General features: G+C 43.4%; 2 protein-coding genes across 2 annotated transcripts; one reads left to right on the forward strand and one right to left on the reverse strand.

Annotated features, from left to right (window-relative positions):
• The first annotated feature begins 766 nt into the window (after nucleotides 1–766).
• LOC123401403 (protein DETOXIFICATION 46, chloroplastic-like) lies at nucleotides 767–7,717 on the forward strand. Its single transcript, XM_045095189.1, has 14 exons — nucleotides 767–1,249; nucleotides 1,425–1,519; nucleotides 1,962–2,070; nucleotides 2,485–2,540; nucleotides 3,162–3,217; nucleotides 3,848–3,986; nucleotides 4,350–4,487; nucleotides 4,564–4,632; nucleotides 4,723–4,833; nucleotides 5,547–5,675; nucleotides 6,226–6,303; nucleotides 6,536–6,607; nucleotides 7,023–7,085; nucleotides 7,179–7,717. Exons 1-14 carry the CDS (start codon nucleotides 823–825, stop codon nucleotides 7,278–7,280), a joined length of 1,644 nt encoding a protein of 547 aa, XP_044951124.1. The 5' UTR covers nucleotides 767–822; the 3' UTR covers nucleotides 7,281–7,717.
• LOC123404960 (UTP:RNA uridylyltransferase 1-like) lies at nucleotides 7,658–10,888 on the reverse strand. The gene is made up of 6 exons (XM_045098855.1): nucleotides 10,169–10,888; nucleotides 9,674–10,036; nucleotides 9,354–9,577; nucleotides 9,175–9,238; nucleotides 8,463–8,659; nucleotides 7,658–8,341 (listed from the first exon to the last, which is right to left on the reverse strand). Exons 1-6 carry the CDS (start codon nucleotides 10,886–10,888, stop codon nucleotides 8,128–8,130), a joined length of 1,782 nt encoding a protein of 593 aa, XP_044954790.1. The 3' UTR covers nucleotides 7,658–8,127.
• Between the last annotated feature and the right edge of the window lie 6,154 nt (nucleotides 10,889–17,042).

Below are 17,042 nucleotides of genomic sequence, written 5' to 3' on the forward strand. Positions count from 1 at the left end.
CATCAGTGATAAGTCGGTCAGGAATAAAGGCACTTTATTCTTCACTTATAATTTCTCCGAGAAACTCCCTACCTCCGTAAGCAATGCAGTTGGAAGCAACCTCATACAAAAGAGAGCATAACGAGATTGGCTTATATTGGAAAATACGCTACGTGTACCTGACTTTTGGGATGAGGGGGTTATGGACGTGTCATTCATATCCACCGGCAGCTCCCCGCCGTTCAAAAAATCCAGCACAACCGGCGCTATGTAGTCTTTGAGAAGATCCCAATGCCGCTGGACATCCACCCCTGGTGCTTTGGAGGGGGGCATCTGAAACAATGCCGTCCCAACCTCCAACATGTGCACACCACCTTGAGTCAACCCTGCGCTATAGTCCGTCGAAGCCGCACAAGCCCTCAGGCATGCACCACGTGTTTATCGACAACAGTTGCTGCTGTGGTGTGATGTTTCTGTGGCTCTTTAGCATGACGACTTTCTATTGCAGCAAGAAGGAGTGATAACAAGAACGCGCTTCAGTAATTATAGTCATATGAATATATCTTTTTATTATTTCTGATGCTCGTTATACTGCCATGATTGAAGATGAATACATCAAAGGTTTTTCCGCAAACAAAAACCCATCCGAGTACTGTACTTGCTGCACTAGGAGACGTACGGTGTGGGCACCGGTAACGACGACGGGCACAGCAACGGCCTCCGTACCGTAGCGATCCCGTCCACACGATCCCCTCTCCAATCCATCCGTCCACTCGCAGGCAGACGGACAGCATCGCTGCTCCGCCGCCGCGCGCGCAGTGCAGAGCTCGGCGTCATCCAGCCATGTCCGCCCACCTCCGCCTCCTCTCCGCCGCGGCCGCGCTCCCTGCCGCGGCCTCCCTCCGCCGGGCCCGGCCGCTCCCGCCCGCGCCCCCGCTGCCCTCCGCCCGCCTCCACGCCCCGCACCGGCGCGGCCTCTCCACGCGCGCGCCCCCGCTGCCCTCCGCCCGCCTCCTCGCCCCGCACCGGCGCGGCCTCTCCACGCGCGCGCCCGCCCGCGTCCGATGCGCCGCCGCGGCCGACGGGGGCGAGCGGGAGGCGGCGGCGGTGGAGGCCATAGCGGCGGAGGGCGCCGGGATATGGGCGCAGATGCGGGACGTGTTGGTGTTCGCCGGGCCGGCGCTCGGGCTCTGGATCTGCGGCCCCCTCATGAGCCTCATCGACACCATGGTCATCGGCCAGACCTCCTCCCTCCAGCTCGCAGCCCTAGGTGTGTTCTCAAAGCGCGCTGTACCTCATAAATCACAAATGTTATATGTGGAGTAAAAAGGACCGGAGGGAGTATTATTATGTACTTGTAAATGGATGAACGTAATGCATTGGCTCATCATGCTGGGCCTCAGTTTAAGTGTAATGGTGTATGCTTATTTCAACTCTGGTTTCAGGGCCTGGGACCGTGTTCTGCGACTATCTGTGCTACATATTCATGTTCCTGTCGGTCGCAACCTCCAACATGGTGGCCACCTCCTTAGCTAACAAGGTGCGTGCAGCTCGTGCTGGATTAGTAACTTGCGAAGTTGCGGGCAAGTGTACTATCAGTGCGTCGGCAATAGTGGGAGACAGGGATTACCAACTTAGCTATAGAGTATGGCCTTGCGTTGCTTTTTGGGTAAATATTTTATTGACACAAAAGTAAGCTGGCTAAATCTTTCCAAAGTACAAACTCTACAGAAGAAATTTGGCACAGTAGTAAGTCGATATATGTTTGTGTTTTCTTCATGAACTACATTTGCTTTGCTGCTCAAAATGAAAAGAACATCGTTCAAATATAAGATGTTACTTACTTGGCAATTTAATGGTCTATAGATAATCAGAAACTGAAGTTTCTTCAGATATTTGTCTCGTTGTTGCAGCAACTTGGCACCTATATGCACCTTCTTGCTCTATATGTAATCTAAATCAGTCACCGCTACTATATGCAGGATGAAGAACTTGCACAGCATCAAGTGTCTATGCTGCTATTTTTAGCTCTTACTTTTGGTATAGGAATGTTTTTCTTCACTAGGATTTTGGGGGTCCAAGTATTGACTGGTAAGTCTTTGAAACAAAATGTTCAATGGACTTGAAACTATCATCTTATTTGAAGTGTTGGATATTTTGTCTTTTCTAACAAGTGCTGGAGGACTACTTTTGTCATCAGATTCTGCAATTTCCTGCTATCTCACTTGAAAAGTCACTTTAGCCTTCACCTTAGACTCAATTAAGCTTGCAAGTGCTGTTTAAAATTGGGGTCATGTATTGCTTTTATCCCAACTGTTTGGCTTGTTCTGACTTCATTACCTGATTAGGGCATGTACTTATGAAACAGATGCCCCTGTATTTGTTCTACCAGTTTAGAGTTTCACATGCATGATGTGGTTCTATCCATTACATTATTGAAAATTTGTATTTGGTGTATTCTACTTAATTTTACCTTAACTTTTGATTTATTAAATTCTTTTTCAGCTTTTACTGGATCCAAAAATCATGAAATTATTTCTGCTGCCAATACATATGCACAGGTCTGTATATGTTAATTGTGTTTTAATAGTTTCACAATCTAGACTGTTTCTCAGTAGTTCCAGTTGACCGACGAAGGGCAGTAATCTTTCTCTAATGTACAACTGACACATTATGCTTTTGCCCTTCTCTACTCGAGTATATCCGGTCAAACATTTGATAAGATAAATGGATATGGCTGAATACTTCAATACCATGCTGTATCTGAAATACAATGTAATAGTTTTGCGCAAGAAACTATGAAACATGAGTAAGGAAAGGAGCTTACCTAACGATCATGCTCATTGAAACGTAACTAGAGGTGTGACAATGTGCATCTTTTATACTGTGGATCCCATGCAGTGTGCTCAGTTAGCTCTGAAATTGCTTACCACCATCTCATAGATACAACTAATTTTTGAATTTACCTAGTTGGTCTCTGTTTTCTAATTTGATTATTAAGTGGTTGGACAGCCTGCATAGGTCCCTTACGTTGTTAGTGATATTACAATTTTGTAATTCTGACTTCAAGGCTATTGTGGAATCTTATTTTGGATGCTTGTAGTACTGTTCCAGTACCTTTTATTATAGGATATGAAATTGGATTCTCTGTTTCATGTGAAATAACAGAAACTCAATTTCAGATTCGAGGTTTTGCATGGCCTGCAGTTCTCGTTGGCTTAGTTGCCCAAAGTGCTAGGTACAAACTCGGCCCATTCCTTGTCTCTTATTGCATTGGATATACTTGTTTCTTCAAATTTCTGTTTCTTGTATGCCTTCTTCTTTTGACCATTTATTTTGCTGAACTACAGATTGTGGAAGTATATAATTATCACTAATATGGTTTTCTTCCAGTACTTTATGCACAAATGGATGTAACATTGGGGCAACAAAATTGAAGCTAGCTCAACTCAATAAAATTATGAAATATGTTTCTCAACATTATAAAATATAAAATTATGAAGTTAGCTCTTGCTTGAATGTCTTTATTTGAATTCATGTCGTTAGGGGTACTGCATTATTATATCTATCTTGGCAGCTACAAGAACTAGTGGAACTGTACATGTTCATTTGGAATGTTAGTAGACATCTGTTTTAAGCCTCAAATGTCTTTGACAATTGTATTTCTAAGTATGTTTTCGCCATTAATTGATGTATTCTAGTTCAATCGCTATAATTGCCATTGAGTAAGCGGGTATGGATTACATGCCTACGTGAGTACAATAGTACATGCAACAGTAAACAATTAAAAGTCTTATAATTGTTGTTGTATTACAGTGTTTTTTATCGGATGTTTCTCTTATTATATTACATCTTTGCTGTAATTCAGTCTAGGCATGAAAGATTCTTGGGGTCCTCTGAAGGCATTGGCAGCAGCTAGTGTTATAAATGCTGTTGGCGATATATTTCTTTGCTCTGTATGTGGCTATGGAATTGCTGGTGCCGCCTGGGCTACTATGGTTTCACAGGTACACATATCTCCAGTCTCCTGAACATGTCTCCACATTGCTGAAAATCATGTTTCCACACCTTCTCTTAAGCAACAATACCTGGTTAACTCATATTTTTACAAATACATTACTTATCGATGCACACTGCACCCTGTCCAAATGGAATCACATGCTCTTCTGTTGTCAGTTGCATTTCATGTTCCAGAAATCCCAGCATCTCCTTATCCATTTCTGCACTCTTCATGATTTGTAATTGTGCTACACAGATAGCCTCCACCTCTAGCTTTTTGTGAGGTTCCTCACACTGCCAATTTCTTTGCAAGTTTGAGTTCGCTGCTCACATGTTTTTGTATAAGTAGCTAGCTTTTGACACACGCTCAGATTGTTGCAGCTTTTATGATGATGCAAAATCTAAACAGTAGAGGTTTTCGAGCGTTCTCATTCACAATTCCATCGACAAGAGAGCTTCTTCAGATATTCGAAATCGCAGCTCCTGTTTTCGTGACAATGACATCCAAGGTATCATTCTTTTGGGTATAATGATCTGTGTCCTTTCCTTAGCTTTACTGTAACTAATTGTTTCAATCTTATTCAGGTAGCATTTTATGCATTGCTTACATACTTCGCGACTTCTATGGGAGCAATAACTCTTGCAGGCCATCAGGTCCATACTTTTTATCTTATGAAAGGCTTCCCTATGAAGACATGTCGATAAAAGCGTGACAACATATATTGTTTACTTTATCTCGTGAAGGTTATGGTAAATATGTTATGCATGTGCACTGTTTGGGGTGAGCCCCTGTCACAAACTGCACAGTCCTTTATGCCGGAGATGATATACGGAGCTAACCGCAATTTGATGAAGGTACCTATCAACAGTGCTCATTTTCCTATGAATATCATACCATTTTACTTTGCTGTACTTTTAGCAGTAATATCAGTACATATCCGAGAATCTGTCCAAAGTTGTGTTTGATGAACATGTATGCTTGGACACTTGTATTTTTCACACTTCTCTTTTGTTTGGTTAAATGTGTCAATGACATGCAGACCATCTTTTCATCGGTTCAGCAGATTAATTTCATAAGGAGCTTCCTTTTCAGATGCCAAGATAAGCCGACAAGTAATTATCAATTTTATTAGGGGGAAGGCTCATCTGGTCAAAACAGAGCTGAATGTGACTAAGACTTATGCCATTGACAAGACATTTTGAAAGCCTAGAAATGAAAAAAGGAGTTCATCTAAGATTTCTAATAATCTTATTTCAATAGAATCTATCAGAAGTTTAATACTGTTGCATTTTTGGTAGATTATTATTTCTTAGGACATGAGGCTGCACATGTTGCGTAACAGGTTTCTATGTTTAATTGGTACACACCTACCTTCTCTTCCCTGTAACAGAGCAAAAGCTGCTGGTGAACCAGCACCACTACGCATACTTGAATCAACATGTGCTGCACTGATGGTGCTTTGATTGACTTAATTAGTGGCTGCATTTTACCGTAGTTATTTCTACATCAATCTGTATGAATATTATGTTCATTACTCTGAATGATACTGAAGGTACCTTTAATCTAGGCAAGGATGCTGCTCAAGTCACTCGTAATTATTGGAGCTATAGCTGGACTGACTGTAGGAACGGCTGGAACGATTGTTCCATGGCTTTTTCCTAGTATGTTTACCAATGATCAAATGGTTGTACAACAGGTATGAAGTACTGCTTTAATATTTGCATGTTGTGGAAGTACTTCAGATACGGATTGCTCCTCAGAAACAATCAGTATGCCAGTTGTCTATGTACATGTTGTTTCCAAGTGTCTATAACTTGTTGTAAAAGCTATCTTTCACCATATATAGTATCGTATCTCTTGAATCGACATTTTTTTATCGTGCATTGTTGAATACTCAGCGCTCCTATCCAAGGGATCCCGTTGGACCTCTTATGGATTGAGGAAGCAATAAAAAGTATATCAATCTAGCCCTTTTTTCCTCCTCGCCACTGCACTATGGCTTCCATCATGGCATGCTTGCACCCGGATCCAGGGACATCTAACTCTGGTCCATGGCATATACGAATCTGCTTACTAATTTATTGCTAATTCTGATTTTGATTTTAAAAGGCTGTCTTCATAATATCAGTCTGTTAACTCTTTGGAGAATTAACTTGGTTTCTTGGCAGAAAGTTGCATGCTTTATTTCCATGACTACCATAATTTTGTGTGAGAAACTAATAATTCCGCTGCACTATTTTTAACAGATGCACAAAGTGCTGATTCCATATTTCACTGCATTGTTCGTGACACCTTCAGTACATAGCCTCGAAGGAGCATTACTGGTAAGTTGGTAGTATACTTCATTTGGCTGATCCTGTAACCATCATTTAATGCGGTAACCATCTTGACTTGCTATGATACTACAGTGACAATTATAACAGATTAAAGGGCCTATTCTGCTAAGTTTATAAGATCAATGTTGAGAACCTAGCATTGGCTGGAGGATTTCCTGAAATTTCTGATGTTTTTTTTTCTTTTTTTTCCAATATCTGATGGTTCTCTTTTTGTCCTCAGGCTGGAAGGGATCTCACGTATTTGAGTCAATCAATGGGTGCATGCTTCTGCGTTGGAACCTTTCTTCTACTGGTAATGTCTGTTCCCTTATTTCCTTCTTCTGCGAGACCTCATTGGGCTATCACTTTTTTATTTTTCTAATTTAAATAAAGATAACATTGATAAAGGATATGCCAACTCGAGAAAGAAAAGAAGGATCTGAATATTTTGAATCTCAGGTCTGAACCATGGAAAAATAGGACCAAAATTTGCTATGTACTGATAACTATCTATCTACCTCTGTATGCTCGTGAATGTTGTTGGTTGATAAAGCTGTTAGATCGCTACCCAGCAAGTAAAAGAACAAAAACTCAGATGCCATCTTGAATAGGTTCTTTTGTTTTCAGTTGTTTTTTGTAGTATATAAGTTTTACAGTAATACATACTTTTTGCGATGGGATACTCTTCTGACAATGATGGTTTATTTTTTCTTGTTTCGTATCTAAAGCTTGTCCGTGAAAAATTTAGTAGCTTGACACTATGCTGGTGGGTACTCGTCTTCTTCCAGTGGGTATGTTCATTTCTGTAAAATGTGTTATATTTAGAATGCGACGTCTTACGATAGCCCTAATCTGGTCTCTTTGAACAATTTTCCCAATTCCAGAGTCGGTTTGGAAGCGCTCTACAACGGCTTGTTTCTCCAACAGGCATGTTGTATAACGAAAATTTCAACCAGCCTGAGCAAGTCAAAATGAAGGCCACATAGGAGGATGTATTACTGGTTGAAAGAGGACGACAAATACATGCATGTTTTGCAATCCTGTAACCATCATTCTGAAAGGAGTTATGATTAGAGCAGGAGCTGCACATGTTAACATTGGAAGCAAAGTTCAAGACCTGCTCATTGTCTTTAGGGCTAGGAAAGTCCATTTGGCTCTAGGGTGGAAATCAGTCTCCTAGCCAAAATTTCAGGTGTTTTTGATGTTTAGTTTTCGTAATTGTAGGGCTCGAAAAGGGTTGCCAAATTTTCAGGTGTTTTTGATGTTTAGTTTTCGTAATTGTGTCTTTCTATCCTAGGGACCTTCATCCCGCGCTTTACTGCTGCAGAAAAGGTGACTGTAAAAGTGCAGTTACGCAAGCATGTAAAGAATTTTGTTGGTTTAAGAATTACAAAATGGTCAAAAATGTCCATGTTTTTTGTTACAACATGAGCAAATACGAATGTTGAAAATATCCTGGAAAGTGAGATCCTCGAGTTTTCATACTGTGAATCCATGCAGTTGCATGCCATAAAGAAGGGTTTGAGATTGCTCTTTTCAGGTGACCAGAGCATGGAACATGAGAGTGTACTGGTCACAGTGAACTTCTTTGCAGCCTGCAGCTGGCACAGCTCATCTTCCAGCAGAGCATAGTCCTACCAAATCAGTTTTCTCTGCAACGAATCACGGCACATCTTCTGGCAGGTGAATGCACCTGACCCGGTTTCATCTTTTCTTTAATGCAAACCCAGTTCATTCATTTCTTCTGTTTACCAGAATGTTCAAATAGTTCATCATCACAACCTTCGCCTTCCTGGCAGAAATGTTATCTGAATTTTCAGGTGTTTTTGATGTTCAGTTTTCGTAATTGTAGGGCTCGAAAAGGGTTGCGCAGGGGTCGTCGTCATGCTGCAGTACGGCAGCAGCCCGCTCAAACTCCTCCCTGACGATCCTGATTGTCTGTCTGTCGACTACGCGTCCCAAGTCATGGCCGGTCTCGAAAGGGTCCTCGATGCAGATCAGATGGCGGTCGTTTCCGATGCGAGTCGTCCAGTTCTTCTCCTTCTTGCTACATGTCGTTGCGCCATCACACCAGGTGAGAATTTTAGAAAAAAACTTATAACCTAGATTAATTAAATCGACATGGAATTCTTGGTTTGGAAGAAGAATGCTGGTCCTTAATTACCTACCTGATTATCTTCCCCATGCAGATGGAGATGACATCTTTCCTGTAATCGTGCTGGAATGCCCAGTAGTGGAAAAATGCCCAGAGTAACTCCGCGATGGTCTCCTTGTTTTCAGCCCCAAAATCGCGAAGCTGATCAACCTCATCGAAATAAGCGCACTCAGTGTCATCAACAACCATGGTATATGTGGGCTCCATTGCCTGAAAATGTGGGGAAATGAGGTAGCATTAGTTGCATCAGGATGAAATGGACCAGACCGATGCATATCATGAAGCTGAAAGCATGGACAAGAACTTTCATGTTCCCTTCCGACTTACCTGGTAACTATAAATACAGCAAACCAAAAATGATGAAATATATGACAAAATAACCTACTACATCTGAGAAAAACTGAAAATAAAAAGAGAAAGAAGAAAAGAAAATCAACAAACCATAATTGAATGATGGTGATGAGCCATCCAAATACAATCATCCATATCATATTCATGTACAGTGTCAAATGGAGCAAACCCATGACGACTAGAGGACATAATTCTACCATAAAATAAAAGAAAAAGAATATTATATTAAACCGAAAATAAATAAATAGGAAAAATAGTGGATTTATAAAATTGGATAAATTTTACAAAGTGCACTTGGAAGTTCAGTGGTTTCTGCATTGGCACAAAGAAGATGATACATGAAGAAGTTGATGCAACAGAAGTAAGGTACATACCTGCAAACAGGGAAGAATCTTGGGCTCTCTCAGCTGCAAGAAACTGATGCACATGAGCACATACCTGCAATTTTCATATTAACAAGTGAGGCCCCATTTTTTGAGGAAAATCATATAAACATGATGATCTAAAAAACAAACTAATATAAACATGAATCCATCATAATCATTTAACTTACGCATAGCTGGAGAGGGTTCCGCGGTATGTCTCATTGACACCCCTCAGTTTGGCCCAGTGCTTGACAATGGAGGCCAGCTGAAGCAATCTACCATCTATCTGGGCATAATCCTTGAGAAGCTTTGTGTTGGCGACAGCAAATAGATTGTTGATGCAAATGTCACAAGAGAAGCCACTCCCTGCATCCAACATCCTCACAATGGGCACTCTAGCACTGGTAATCGCCTGCAAGGATGATAAAGATCAAACCAACAACCTCAATAAACAATGATTTTTTACAACAGATTTTTGCAAAGCTACATATAGTGAAGGCTTACTTACCTCCACACTGTCAAAATTATCACCGCGCAGGATCTCCGCCAGCCGCAGAAGAAGCTCCACCTCGCTCCCCGTGCCGATATCGATTTCGAGGCAGACATCGACATCGCTGTGGGAAGTCCCAAAGGAATTGGCGCATGATCCATAGAGATGCAGCTGGGCGTTGGGCCATTCTTTGCTCACTGACTTTGTTATGGAGTCTATGAGCTGGCTCTGCTTGGACATGTGCTCCTCTGATGGCTTGAGGGATTCATAGACGGAGAGCAGGCCCGAGGCAAAGGTGCCGATGTCATGGCGGCATTCCATCCATCCTGTGCGTGTTCTGATTTGCAGGCGCCGTGACTGGTTCGACTGCGACATGGCGTTCTGCATAGCCAAGAAACATGATCAAGTTAAGCTGGAATTGTTTTTGGGGGCAAATCAGATGTGATTGCAGTGTGCAATCCAGTTCCACAGATCATTTGAAGAGGGGGGTGGTTTTGGGGGGGTTTCCACTACCTCGCTTGAATGCTGGTCGCCGTCACTGTCATGGCACTCTTGGTCACCGGCGATGAGGAGAGAATCCTCCAATTCCTCCCCGAGACGCCGGGCATCGCCGTCTTGTTCGCCGTCGTCAGGTTCCAGCTGCTCTTCCCCTTCGATGCTCCCCCCGGCCTCGTCCCCGCCCGCGTACCCCCCGCCCACGGCCGCCTGGTCGTCGGCGTCGCTGCCGCCACCCCCGCCCTTCCTCTCCACGGCAACCCACACCCTCTTCTCCCTCCGCGCCGCCGCCCGCCTGTCCCCGACGCGGGCCTCGCCCCCGTTCGCCTTCACGGGGAGGCCCCCGCCCGCCCTCCGCCTATCGGGGCCCGCGCGGGCCCTGCTGCCCGCGAAATCCCCGACCCTCCGCCTCGCCTGGCCGCCCCGGCCGGCGGGGAAGCGGCCCGCATTGCGCGGGGCGCCGGCGGCCGGGTGAACGCGCCGCGTCGGAGGGGTTGGGAAATGGGGCGGCGGCTGCGGCTGCGGCCGCGGAGGGAGCCAGGCGGGGCGCGTGGGGGCCACGATGAAGAGGCGCTCGTCGGGGGGGAGCGGGCCCGGCTGGGGCGGCGCGACGAGGCAGTGCGGCGGGGCGAGGCGGGCGGGAGGGCCGGGCTCGGGCTTGGGCTTGGGCTTGGGGGCCGGGAGGAGGAAGCGGAGGAAGGCGCTGTCGGCGAGGGGCTTGGCGTCGCCGCCGGCCATGGCGCGCGGCGAGGCTGGAGTGGTGGTTCGCGATTCCAGAGAGAGAGAGAGCGAGGAAGGCGTGAGGTCGGTCGTGGAGTGTGTGAGTGCGGGAGGAGTATAAATTGATAATATGACACACGTTTTCTCGGACTTTGATCCTATGACACATCTTTCTTTTTGTTTGATTAGATGACACATCTTTAATTGATAGCTAGATTAAATGACACAAATGAAGTTTTTCTCTAATTTTCCAAGTTTAGGCCTTCACGTCATAATTTGTAGGACGTTTTTGCCCCTGATCCTCATTTCACATAGTTTGATCGTTGGTTCCCGGTAGAACGAGAAGCACAGAACGCGTCGCCGTCGGAGCTGTTCGTATGAACCAGGTGATCCTGCTGCATGCCTCCTTCCCGACGCGTCGCCACCTCTTGCTATCTCCTTTCCGTCACTGGTGCGGCCGTGTCGTCGCCAGAGTGTGCCATGCGTATGAGGAGCTCTATAGACTGTAGGTCTTTGTTAATAGCTTATTACTATTGGATATAGATGATGATTGTTGTTGGATGTAGCTTCCCGCTGTTGTTGTTTGAAGCAGCATATGGCCAGCAACAAAATACTATAACTGTAGCCATCACTTGATAGTTTTGCATGAACTTACGTACAGTTTTGTTTAAAACGTACAGTTTTGTTTAAAAAATTGACATACTTTTCACCAATTTTTGACATGATCTCTCTTTATTTTTGTACCATTTTCACAGTTCACAATAATATATATGTGAGTCCACAAAATCAACAGAATAAGGTGCATATATATGTACCCATAGACTTGAAATCCATAATTCATAGGTATGAATTTTGATTTAAAGTATAACGTGAGTCATTCTCAGAAGTTGCATTCAAAAGCATAAAGTGAGTCTTTGTTTCACTACACACGAAAAATATCGCAAAAAGACACAGGACAATAATTCAGTCCAAAGCATCAACTTCATCAACACGTGGCATCAATTTCATGAAGATCACTACACGCACAAGAAATCATAACATGGTATGCTACACTGTTTTTCTCTTCAGCGATCAAACCATGCAACTGAAATAATGATCAGGAGCAAAAACGTCCTACAAAATATGACATGAAGGCCCAAACCTAGGAAATTAGAGAAAAACTTCATTTGTGTCATTTAATCTAGCTATCAATCAAAGATGTGTCATCTAATCAAATAAAAAGAAAAATGTGTCATAGGATCAAAGTCCAAGAAAACGTGTGTCATATTATCAATTTACTCCGGGAGGGAGCGCCTCGCCTCTTGGATGCAGCGTGACTGTGCGTGTGTGTGTGTTGGGTTGTGACTTGTGAGGGGCTTCGGGTCAACCCCCTCTCTATAGATAGAAATAGAACCATGTCCATATTATTATTTCTCGAGAAAACTTCCAATATACTCCCTCCGTTTCTAAATATAAGTCTTTGTAGAGATTTCACTAGTAGACTATATACGGATGTATGTAGACATACTTTAGAATATAGATTCAATCATTTTGCTCCGTATATAGACTCTTAGTGAAATCGCTAAAAAGACATATATTTAGGAACGGAGGGAGTATTTATCATTAATCACGGTAGTACAACAAAAAATTAATAATAAATACATTCAAATTTCATAGACCACCTAATGAGGACTACACACATTGAAGCGAGCCAAAGGTGTGCTGGTGTCGTCATCCCTTCCTCGTCAGAGCCGAATAAAGCTTGTTATAGTAGGTAGTCGAAAAGTCTTGCGCTAGGACCTCATAAGATCAACATAGTAGAACATCAACATAGATCGAAATGATCCAATGTCGTTGATGAAAAGTAGCGTAGATAGAAATGATCCGACCTAAAAACATATGAACATGGGTGTACTATGACCAGATCCGAGCAAATCCGTCGAGGACAGATCCGTCAACGACGCACATCCACACGCCTTCGATTATGCTAGACACACCACGGGGACGCGGGCTAGACGAAAAGAACCTTATTCCATCTTTACAGAGTCTGTCATCGTCTAGTCTTACTAGGCAGGGCACAAAACTTAAAGGAACATTTAAAAACAGAACCCTCCCGCAGTCAAGGGCCGGGATCCATCGCATTTTCATGACGCTAACGTCGCCGGAGACGAGACGGGTTGGCGGAGGCTGCGTATAGCTAAGTTACTTTTCTTTAGTTAACTAGACACAACCATGTCCATATGTTATTACCACAAAATAAACAAATGCAAAAATGATGTTAAAATAATCTGTCGGTGGATTGTTTTTCGAGAATGCCGAGTATAATGTAGACGCGCACCATGATACACACATGTGTACAACGCATATTGTCAATATATTGAAGACCAAACTCAAGGGGGTCGAAGATTGATGATCCCGTGGGATGCATCTCACATAGGTCGTCTTTGTTGCAATAGTCTGTCTTTTTTTTGTGTGGATTTGATAAATATGTCTTAATAAGACACGTGACGTCAAGCAAGAGCACATCCAGATGGGTTAAAAGTACGCCCCGCGTCATCTTAAGATTTAAGTTTAGTTATATACTAGCAAAAGAGTCTGCATGTTACAACGGAAGAAAAAATAACAGACGTCCCTAACCAATGACCGTGACTCAAGACCCCAATACGTCCATATTATTTATTCAAACACGGCATCCCATCTGTGTTGCTGCTTATCCTCCTCCCACCCTTGTACAATGGCCTCAATGCTCACAGAATCATAACACGTTTGAACGTGGTCAATCCTAAGACGCCTCTCTTCGCATAAGATGAGAAATTTGTTGGAATTATGCCCTAGAGGCAATAATAAATATGGTTATTATTATAATTCCTGTATCAAGATAATAGTTTATTATTCATGCTATAATTGTATTGAATGAAGACTCATTTACATGTGTGGATACATGGACAAAACACCGTCCCTAGCATGCCTCTAGTTGGCTAGCCAGTTGGTCAATGATAATCAGTGTCTTCTGATTATGAACAAGGTGTTGTTGCTTGATAACTGGATCACGTCATTGGGAGAATCACGTGATGGACTAGACCCAAACTAATAGACGTAGCATGTTGATCGTGTCATTTTGTTGCTACTGTTTTCTGCGTGTCAAGTATTTATTCCTATGACCGTGAGATCATATAACTCACTGACACCGGAGGAATGCTTTGTGTGTATCAAACGTCGCAACGTAACTGGGTGACTATAAAGATGCTCTACAGGTATCTCCGAAGGTGTTAGTTGAGTTAGTATGGATCAAGACTGGGATTTGTCACTCCGTGTGACGGAGAGGTATCTCGGGGCCCACTCGGTAATACAACATCACACACAAGCCTTGCAAGCAATGTAACTTAGTGTAAGTTACGGGATCTTGTATTACGGAACGAGTAAAGAGACTTGTCGGTAAACGAGATTGAAATAGGTATGCGGATACTGACGATCGAATCTCGGGCAAGTAACATACCGAAGGACAAAGGGAATGACATACGGGATTATACGAATCCTTGGCACTGAGGTTCAAACGATAAGATCTTCGTAGAATATGTAGGATTCAATATGGGCATCCAGGTCCCGCTATTGGATATTGACCGAGGAGTCTCTCGGGTCATGTCTACATAGTTCTCGAACCCGCAGGGTCTGCACACTTAAGGTTCGACGTTGTTTTATGCGTATTTGAGTTATATGGTTGGTTACCGAATGTTGTTCGGAGTCCCGTATGAGATCACGGACGTCACGAGGGTTTCCGAAATGGTCCGAAAACGAAGATTGATATATAGGATGACCTCATTTGATTACCAGAAGGTTTTCGGAGTTACCGGGAATGTACCGGGAATGACGAATGGGTTCCGGGAGTTCACCGGGGGGGGGGGGCAACCCACCCCGGGGAAGCCCATAGGCCTTGGGGGAGACACACCAGCCCTTAGTGGGCTGGTGGGACAGCCCACAAGTGGTCTATGCGCCAAGAGAAGAAAAAACAAGAGGAAAAGAAAAAAAAAGGGGAGGAGGTGGGAAGGGAGGAGGACTCCCTCCCACCAAACCTAGTCCAACTCGGTTTGGGGGGGAGAGTCCTCCCCCTTGGCTCGGCCGACCCCCTTGAGGGTCCTTGGACCCCAAGGCAAGGCCCCCTCCCTCCCACCTATATATACGGAGGTTTTATGGCTGATTTGAGACGACTTTTCCACGGCAGCCCGACCACATACCTCCACGGTTTTTCCTCTAGATCGCGTTTCTGCGGAGCTCGGGCGGAGCCCTGCTGAGACAAGGTCATCACCAACCTCCGGAGCGCCGTCACGCTGCCGGAGAACTCTTCTACCTCTCCGTCTCTCTTGCTGGATCAAGAAGGCCGAGATCATCGTCGAGCTGTACGTGTGCTGAACGCGGAGGTGCCGTCCGTTCGGTACTAGATCGTGGGACTGATCGCGGGATTGTTCGCGGGGCGGATCGAGGGACGTGAGGACGTTCCACTACATCAACCGCGTTCTCTAACGCTTCTTCTGTACGATCTACAAGGGTATGTAGATCACTCATCCCCTCTCGTAGATGGACATCACCATGATAGGTCTTCGTGCGCGTAGGAAAATTTTGTTTCCCATGCGACGTTCCCCAACAAAATTTGCTTTCCTTTTTCCCGTGCAAGGTTTTGCAGATGCATTTATGCGTTGTTACAGATGATTTCTTTTATATCCAATCTAATTTTACTAAGGTGTTCATTTTCAACCTAGATCTACACCGATACAAAAGAGAGGCGGATCATGCACTATTGATTAAGTTAGCACCCTAGATAGCATTTTTTTAAATGGTTAACATCTATAATAATATAAATTAATATTCTACAATTTTTTTAACCAAATATCATATATGATATGTTAATCGGAGTTATGGTTTAAATATATTACTATTTTAAAAACGTATAATATGTATTATTAGTTAATTAAACCAAATGTGAGGGTGCTTTCCGCCAAAAGTCACTTAGACCCGGACAACAGGTTGATTTGAGGAAACTACCGTCTGTTTTCCAGAAAATAGTGAAATATTATCTTTGGTATCAGTTAAACCGTGACTGCGGGTTGACTTTAAGAAAAACAAGGGGTTTTCTAAAAAAGATGTGAAAGTCAGAGGGCCGAAACGTTCTGTATTTTATTAGTACGTATAGATATGCCCATGCAATAGTTATATATATATATATCACATGATCTTAGTTGCCTTTAGGGTCTGCCACTAATATTACGACCTGAATTTGACCCTCTTTTGAAATATGAATACGATACCTTTGTTAGCCATCCAACTAGTGACAAAGCTTGGACGTGACCATCTCGGGCCTTGCCCCCTCCTCCCTCGTCCACTCTGATCTCTCAAGTTGATTATAAACACATGCTCCCAATTACCTTCCCATTTTTAAATTTGGTTGACGCACTGCACCCAGCCAACCGTTTGTACTATAGTTTGAAAAATATGTTTTATGCGTTAAGACTCCTTCAATTATTTTAACATGATTTTGAAGAGGAGAACATATCGCAAAAATGAAATTAAATCTTTATGTACTGACTCCTAAACGAATTATTTGGGATTGTGAAGTGGAAGAAATCATTTTATCCACTAATAGTGGCCAAATTGGCGTATTACCAAACCACGCCCCTATTAACACAACAGTAGATATGGGTCCTTTGAGAATACGCCTCCTCAACGACCAATGGTTAACGGCGGTTCTGTGGAGCGGTTTTGCGAGAATAGTTAATAATGAGATCATCATTTTAGGAAATGATTCGGAACTGGGTAGTGATATTGATCCGGAAGAAGCTCAAAAGGCACTTGAAACAACTATGCTTTGGAAGAAGCTTGTACAGTTTGGGAAGGGTTTTTTTTAGAGAAAAGAAGAATCTACTTCAACTGATATGCCCTTACACACGACCATGCATAACATAAAAATCACACGTGGAAGGGGTGGACAATTAGCTAGAGTAGCAGGTGTTGTAGGGAAACTCATTGCAAAAGAGGATAAATCAGCCACTTTAAGATTACCATCTGGGGAGGTCCGTTTAGTATCCCAAAATTGCTTAGCAACAGTCGGACAGTTTCTTTTAAATCTAAAGATCACATCCACAATGAAAAGGAGGAGAGGCCATGTGGTACTATGATTTAGGAAGAATGCAATAGCAAAAGA

Source organism: Hordeum vulgare, chromosome 6H, assembly GCF_904849725.1.
Source record: "Hordeum vulgare subsp. vulgare chromosome 6H, MorexV3_pseudomolecules_assembly, whole genome shotgun sequence".
In the NCBI taxonomy this organism is placed as follows: Eukaryota; Viridiplantae; Streptophyta; class Magnoliopsida; order Poales; family Poaceae; genus Hordeum; species Hordeum vulgare.

Excerpts from the sequence above, each read along its gene's own strand:
- LOC123401403 (XM_045095189.1), top strand. The coding sequence starts at position 823 with ATGTCCGCCCACCTCCGCCTCCTCTCCGCCGCGGCCGCGCTCCCTGCC. Across the intron at positions 1,250-1,424 it reads CCTCCAGCTCGCAGCCCTAG|GGCCTGGGACCGTGTTCTGC; the intron begins GTGTGTTCTCAA and ends CTCTGGTTTCAG. Across the intron at positions 3,987-4,349 it reads GGGCTACTATGGTTTCACAG|ATTGTTGCAGCTTTTATGAT; the intron begins GTACACATATCT and ends ACACACGCTCAG.
- LOC123404960 (XM_045098855.1), bottom strand. The coding sequence starts at position 10,888 with ATGGCCGGCGGCGACGCCAAGCCCCTCGCCGACAGCGCCTTCCTCCGC. Across the intron at positions 8,660-9,174 it reads AGATTCTTCCCTGTTTGCAG|GCAATGGAGCCCACATATAC; the intron begins GTATGTACCTTA and ends CCACATTTTCAG. Across the intron at positions 8,342-8,462 it reads TGCATGGGGAAGATAATCAG|CAAGAAGGAGAAGAACTGGA; the intron begins GTAGGTAATTAA and ends AACGACATGTAG.